A 7,683-nucleotide genomic window follows, 5' to 3' on the forward strand; every position below is an offset into this window, starting at 1 on the left:
AATCATGTACTAGAGCAGGTCGTCTTGGAAAAATCATCTCTCTCGTGTGTATGGTGACGGATGAAGATACTTTGTATACAAAAATTGTACCTCTCGATGAGATCTACAAATTCATTATTTTGAATTTTGTCATTTGAGGTCGTTAAAATGATCACAAAAATAATAATTTCAAATTTCAACAGCATATATTAATCATGCCCCAGAGCATTTTGGTCTTTTTTCCTATGCTTTATAGATTTTGTATATTTTTTAATCCATTTATTCCATGCCCATTTGATGGACATCCAAACCAGGGGCAAACACATGATTCATTTCAAAATAGTGAGGACAAAATCACAAAGTTAAAAAACAACAGCAAAATCACAATTAGACTGCTGGATAGAGACAAGAACACAATTTTCCTTTTTTAATAAACATATTTAGAGGTATAAATATCGTTAATATTTTCTATAAACCTAGTCAAATAAAAAATTTGACCGACTCGAACCTATAGCGACACTTTTTTTTTTTTTTGATGAAGGGAGTAAATCATAACCGAAGCACCAGACAGTAAGCAATGAAGGACCGTTAGCAGAGCTGCCGCACTTGAAAGCACGCGGAGAGACCGGCAGATGAAACCACCGTAGCAGTTGAACACACGCCGTGTTGACCTAGCAAGTTCACTTGCTCTGCACGCGTCGCCCTAACAAGTAACAACCCTGCTGATGTCCTGCTGCACCCGATCCCACCGTCTCCCATGCACCGCACCCTTTGCCTGCAGTGGTTTGCTATATATACCCCCTAAGCCTGCCTCTTCCACCCACATCCCTGCCCATCACAAGAAAGAGATCAAGAGAAGCGGAAGGCAAGCTCTCGATCCCCTTCTCCAAGACTCCAACTTGCATTGCAAACGTTCGTGTGGCAGTGCAGCGAGAACCGGAGAGGAGAGAGGTCCGTGTGCTCGCTTCCCAGCTCCATGGCGGCTTCCATGATGAGTCACCGTTGCCACATGCTGCTGCTCTGCGCCGTCCTCCTCGCCGGCGCCGTCCGTGGCCACCCTTGGGGCGGCCTGTTCCCGCAGTTCTACGACCACTCGTGCCCCAAGGCGAAGGAGATCGTGAGGTCCGTCGTGGCGCAGGCCGTCGCCAGGGAGACCAGGATGGCGGCGTCATTGGTCAGGCTGCATTTCCATGACTGCTTCGTCAAGGTAAATAAACCCGGCCTGCTTCCTAGCCCTCTTCTGTAGCTTTCGTTACATGCATGCTTTTGGCAACAGCTCTGATGCATGCTAGTAAGTACATAACTCAATATGCAAAGTGCACAACTGCAACTTTTGCTGTTTGTGAGGGAATCCGTAATCTTTTGCCACCTTTTTACCAACAAAGATATGATGACCTACCTACACATTGCGCATGCATGCCAGCACTAGTTTATGTCTTGGCGACAATATCACAATGCAATATCATATCCCGTATCATATCGTATGATTGATCCAATAGGATGGCAACGGGTACATACCCGTCGGGTATCGCCGGAACGTTCTCTTCCCCGCTACGGAGAATTCATCCCGTCCCCATCCCCATTAACTGTCTCGGGTATAGATTCTTGCCCATCCCCGTACCCGTCGGGTATCGGTCGGGTAACAGATACCCGACGGGTACTGCATACCCGATAAACAAGGACACTTGGGGTCGCAGCTTTGCAATCGGAGACGTTTCTTTTTCACCCGGGTATAAGTGTCGGAGTCTCGGAGATGCCGAGGAGAAGGAGCGAGGTTGCGAGGAGGACGAGCAAAGGTGGCAGAGAGACCGAACTGAGGAAGCGAGGGGCACGAGCGCTCGTGAGACAGGCGTGCTTGTGCTGCTGGCGGAGATGGTGAGGAAAAATTGAACGAGGGTTCCTAGAACACACAAATTATATATATGACTGTTCAGATTTGGACCAAAATATTTATGTTGAGCTTCTTTGGGCCTAATACTCGCATGACAGCTCAAATAGTCGGGTTCCCTAACGGGTAACGGGGACGGATAAACAGGGAACGTTCCCGTACCCGCTATACCCGTCGGGTATGGATTCTTGCCCATTTAGATGCCCGCGGGTAAAGATATGATCTCATCCCATCCCCTAATGGATCAAATACCCGTCGGGTATCGGGTATCGGGTCCCCGTTGCCATCCTTATCCATTCCTCTCTTTTTTTTGCCCTTTTTCTCAAAAAACGAGAGAAAACTACCAATGCAGGTGTCTAATGAGTCGTCTACCACCATTATTGTCAAATTAACCTTTTGCAACACTTTTTCCGTTTGTCTGATAGGGCTGCGACGCTTCTGTGCTGCTGGACAACAGCAGCAGCATCGTGAGCGAGAAAGGCTCCAACCCCAACAAGAACTCGCTGCGGGGCTTCGAGGTGGTCGACGACATCAAGGCCGCGCTGGAGGCCGCGTGCCCGGGCGTCGTCTCCTGCGCCGACATCCTCGCCCTCGCCGCGCGCGACTCCACGGCCCTCGTCGGCGGTCCATCCTGGGACGTGCCGCTGGGGCGGAGGGATGCGCTGGGCGCCAGCGTGCAGGGCTCCAACAACGACATCCCGGCGCCCAACAACACGCTCCCCACCATCGTCACCAAGTTCAGGCGCCAGGGCCTGGGCGTCGCCGACGTCGTCGCGCTCTCCGGCGGCCACACCATCGGCATGTCCCGATGCACCAGCTTCCGCCAGAGGCTCTACAACCAGACGGGCAACGGCGTGGCGGACACAACGCTGGACGTCTCCTACGCGGCGCAGCTGAGGCGGGGCTGCCCGCGCTCCGGCGGCGACGACAACCTCTTCCCGCTCGACCTCGCCACCCCGGCCAGGTTCGACAACCTCTACTTCAAGAACATCCTGGCCGGAAGGGGCCTCCTCAGCTCCGACGAGGTGCTGCTCACCAAGAGCGCCGAGACGGCCGCGCTCGTCAAGGCCTACGCCGCGGACGTCAACATCTTCTTCCAGCACTTTGCGCAGTCGATGGTGAAGATGGGCAACATCTCGCCGCTGACGGGGCTGCAGGGAGAGATCAGGAAGAACTGCAGGAGGATTAACGGCAACCATTACTGAGGAATTAATCGATTTATTATTATTATGTACATGCTCGTGATGAGTGAGCTATATATATATAGTGTACGCGTGCCATGTTTTGTTTAAATAAACAAGAACGGCTTAACGCCGCCTGCTTGGGTTTTTATAACAATTCAAACGTTTTCATTCATGTGCGCGTGTAAACAATCTCATGCAATCGGACAGCAGTGGAAGTTAATTTTCATAGATAATTGATGTCCAGTACATATACTACACCAGATGAAACTATCATGCATGACTGCATGCATGCATGCTGTGTGCCTCTATGGATTGGGAGAAAAGTACTTCCTTTGTTCCAAACTGTAAGTGGTTTTAGTTTTTCTAGATACATAGCTTCTGTTATGTATTTAGATATATATTATGATTAGATATATAGTAAATCATGTATCTAGAAAAGACAAAGCAACATACAATTTGGAATGGAGGGAGTAGGAAACATATCTGATTGAAACTCAAAGTTTATATTGTTACTAAATTATGTAAAAACTTATTGCTGTGAAACTGTTAAAGTATTTTGTCTAGGTTCTATATGAAACAATAATATCACATACAATTATTTTTGCAATATAGGAACAACAATGTGTAATTATATATTGTAAATGAAGACTTTCTGAATCCAGTTAGATTTCTTATGGTAGAATCCATCCACTAGGATTTAACAATGCTACTATTTCAGTGATAAACGATGTGCTTGTTGGTATAGAGACGCTTATTATATATATTGTAAATGAAGATTTTGTTATTCCAATTTGCTTTCTTACGGTAGAATCCGTCCACGTACCAGGATTTAACAATGGTACTATTTCAGTGATAAGCAACGTGCTCATCAGTAGAAAGACGATTATGGTGATTTGTCAATCTCAATATTTGTCGTTCACTCTTTCAAAGGTCATCCTAGAGATAGGGTATACGGATATGCATTTATAGGTAGTGGCGGAGCTTCACACAGGCCAATAGGCGCCACAACCCCCCTATACTTTTGTAAAACTCCATTGTTTACAGCCATTTGGCTTGATAATAAATTAAAGGTTATCCGTGTTCATTAATGATTGGCCCCTAATGGCTTTAGTTCCAAGCTCTACCATTGTTCATAGGAGCAAGAGTGTATGTTTTAGAAAATGTCTACACATGCATGCACCAGCTTAATCCATCGCAGCGTCTGGCCGTGGAATGGAAAAGGTCAAATATATCGACAACCATCCAACTCCAACTCCAGCTGGTTAAAGCTGGTTGGTTAGGCTAGGCAGTTAGTTATCATGTACGGAGTACTATATATGTAACGAACACAGCAGAGACTATAGCTAGTGATGGGTCACCTTTGGTCAATCGATCATCACTGATGGTAGCTAGGTGGTTCGTGGCCGGCCGTGCGTCGATCGCTGTCAAAAGAAAGGCAATAGCTTATAGCCAGCTAGCAGTATGAACGCGGTTGTGTCTCTTCATGACTTCATCCATCCATGGATCGAGCTGATCAGCAAGCTTAACATAACCACCGTCATAATGCTGAGGAATCACCAAATACGTACTAAAGAAAGGCTATGGCTCTCGCAGCTAGGTCATTACACTACCGGACTCACTGAATTTGCCGAGTGCTTAGGGCACTCGGCAAAGCCCAATTTGCACTCGGTAAAGGCTTTGCCGAGTGCTGCACTCGGCAAAGACCACTCGGTAAAAAATGAGTCGGCAAAGACGTCTTTGCCGAGTGTCTTTTGTCGGGCACTCGGCAAAGCCGGCAAAGTTGGAACCGAAAAAAAAACCCGAAAAAATGGGAATTTTTACCCAAAAAAATGATTTTTTTAATTGGTGGAGGACCCCACCGGTCAGCACCCATCCATCTCCGGCTTTTTTCGTGTAAATCTCACGGCTACGTGGCCGACGGGATTCGAACCCGAGACCTCCCGCTACGCACAAACCTCCTCTACCACTACACCACACTATCACTTGTGTCTGGATTCCGTTTTAGTTCCCAATATATTATACTAAATCAAGTGTAAATTGTTTGTTTGAGGCCCTAAACGAATTCAAATAAAAAAGTTGTGAACTACAAAGTTTCGTAACTTTTCGAGATCTACACTTTTAGTTTAGGAAGTTTTTCCATTCGAGGTCGTTTACAAAATTTTAATTTTAAAATTTGGAAATTCAAACGCAGTTTTGCATGACAAGATGTTTTCAAATCAAAAAGTTGCCAACTACAGTGTTTCATAACTTTTCGAGATTTACAGAGTTTATTTTGGTTGTTTTTCCATCCGAGGTCGTTTATAAAATTTGAATTTTAAAATTCAAACGCAGTTTTGCATGACAAGATGTTTTCAAATCAAAAAGTTGCAAACTACAATGTTTCATAACTTTTGGAGATCTATAATTTTTATTTAGGAAGTTTTTCCATCCGAGGTCTTTTGAAAAATTCAAATTTTAAAATTTTCAAATTCAAACGTCGTTTTTGCATGACAAAATGATTTCAAATCAAAATGTTGCCAACTACAAAATTTCATAACTTCTCAAGATCTACAAAGTTTATTTTGGTCATTTGTTCATCCAACATAGTGGTAGTAACATTGTTCACAAATCTTATATATTTGTCTTCTACTTTCATGAAACTAATATGAGAGAGATGAGAGATGTAGATTTTATGAACAACGTTATTGTCGCTTTGTCAAATGAAGAAATGACCAAAATAAACTTTGTAGATCTTGAGAAGTTATACAACTTTGTAGTTGAAAAGTTTTTCATTTGAATTCATTTAGGGCCTCAAAAATTGCTTCGAAAAACTGATTTGCCGAGGAAAAAAAATGCACACAGCAAAAAGCCTCTTTGCCGAGTGCCAAAACAAAGGCACTCGGCAAAATACATCTTTGCCGAGTGCCAGAAAAAACACTCGGTAAAGACATATTTTGCCGTGTGTTTTTGTTTGCCGAGTGTATTTTATTTGGCACTCGGCAAACACGGTCTTTGCCGAGTGCCCAATAAAATACACTCGGTAAAGCCTCCGGCACTCAGCAAATCGCCGGTTTCCGGTAGTGTTATATCGTCATGACCTGGCCTAGCTCCAGCCCTCTGCAAAGTAAATGATGTGCTCCTCTCCCTACTCGTAAAATACCCAGTTTTTTTTTTTTTTTGAGAGAGAGAATGTAACATACCCAGTTTTCCTATGCACGATCAGTATGGCATGCATTGGATTAGCATTTGAAGCACTTTCATGTGTGGCCCGTGGGGCCATGAATTTCTGGGTAGTAGAGATTTGTTGCAAAACGAAATGAAGGGTAAATGCATTAACTTTTAAGTCCTGTTTGGTTCCCAGAAATTGAGAGGAATTATATATACAGTAATCTAATAATAAGATGAGAAGCACTTTCTAGATATTGGTTTTTATAGGATCCAAACAGGCCTTTAGAGACGTTGTCACAAGTCATCTCATCTTTGGACAATTGAATCAATGATCTTTGTTATATTTACATATGGAAAAAGAAGAAGAATAAGAAGACGACGACCACCAACTATATTTGGCGCTCATTAAAAGGGGGGAAAACATAAAGATGCTACTCTACACAGTTTAAAGGTAGGAGTACTACACAAAACCTACTAGCAACCGAGAAGTGCATGCTTAGCTCATTCTGGTTACATGCTATGTTATTAACCAACGAGATGTTGACTTGCTACTTTCCATTCATAATGTCATGCGCATCTTTCAGCCATTGTTTGCAGAAAGTGACTTTCTCATGCGGACGTGAAATGGGTAAGATCAGATTAGGAAGAGCTGAACAAGATAAGATGGACCTAAGATAATGTGGGAGACATGCAAGTATACCCCTAGCTAAGCTAAGCTAAGCTAGGTCTGGGTCATATGTAGATACAGTACATGATTGACGCCCACCTCGATCAGAGTCTCAGACGTCAAGCGTGGTCACCCAGATTCCATGGCCAATGCTCATCAGTTGGCGGTGGAGCAGGTAAAAAAGACCGTACCAGCCAGACGGAAGCAGACGCACAGGTTGGTTATATATGATAGTCAGGCCACATGCATGTATGTAGTTGGTACACTGATATGCTTATATATACATACTTCTATATAGACCACCCCTTTCACTCTTTGAGCTTTACATGATTGTGTACCTAAAAAATACTTCATTCCGAAATTTAGGGCTGTGGAAATTTTGGATTTATTGTGTATATGGAGTAGCTAGCTAGCTAGATGTGATGTTACTAATTAATTATGATGATGAGATTAGCCCACCTGTCTTCCTGGCTCAATAATGTTTTGAGTATGTCTTGCATTTCTTTCAGTTTTAACAAATTGGAGTAGGGATTGACTGAGATACAAAAAAGCAAAACCGCTGGTCTGTGTTGTTGCACCCAAGCCGTGAGGACAATTAATTACTGGCATAAATAATTCTGATTAAGGATATTTGTTAGCAATATATATAATGAAAGAGTGATTGATCTTCGGGTTTCTACTGTTATGTAAGCTTGAGCCTCTATTTTTCCCTTGAACTCTATTTATGTAAGCTTGAACTCTATTTTTCCTTACTGCACATAAATCTGCTTAAAAACAAGGTATCCATATTAATCGAGTTGTTCATCTGTAGATGTGCA

At 43.7% G+C, this 7,683-nt stretch overlaps 1 protein-coding gene across 1 annotated transcript; it reads left to right on the top strand.

Annotated features, from left to right (window-relative positions):
• Positions 1-828: 828 nt before the first annotated feature.
• Positions 829-3,248, top strand: LOC136451905 (peroxidase 72-like). The gene is made up of 2 exons (XM_066452584.1): positions 829-1,186; positions 2,293-3,248. Exons 1-2 carry the CDS (start codon positions 956-958, stop codon positions 3,070-3,072), a joined length of 1,011 nt encoding a protein of 336 aa, XP_066308681.1. The 5' UTR covers positions 829-955; the 3' UTR covers positions 3,073-3,248.
• The last annotated feature ends 4,435 nt before the right edge of the window (positions 3,249-7,683 follow it).

Source organism: Miscanthus floridulus, chromosome 5 (genome assembly GCF_019320115.1).
Source record: "Miscanthus floridulus cultivar M001 chromosome 5, ASM1932011v1, whole genome shotgun sequence".
In the NCBI taxonomy this organism is placed as follows: domain Eukaryota; kingdom Viridiplantae; phylum Streptophyta; class Magnoliopsida; order Poales; family Poaceae; genus Miscanthus; species Miscanthus floridulus.

What these genes read in the sequence shown, in the direction of transcription:
- LOC136451905 (XM_066452584.1), top strand. Translation starts at nt 956, where the DNA reads ATGGCGGCTTCCATGATGAGTCACCGTTGCCACATGCTGCTGCTCTGC. An exon ending in TCCATGACTGCTTCGTCAAG is followed by an intron (nt 1,187 to 2,292) that starts GTAAATAAACCC and finishes TTTGTCTGATAG; the next exon opens with GGCTGCGACGCTTCTGTGCT.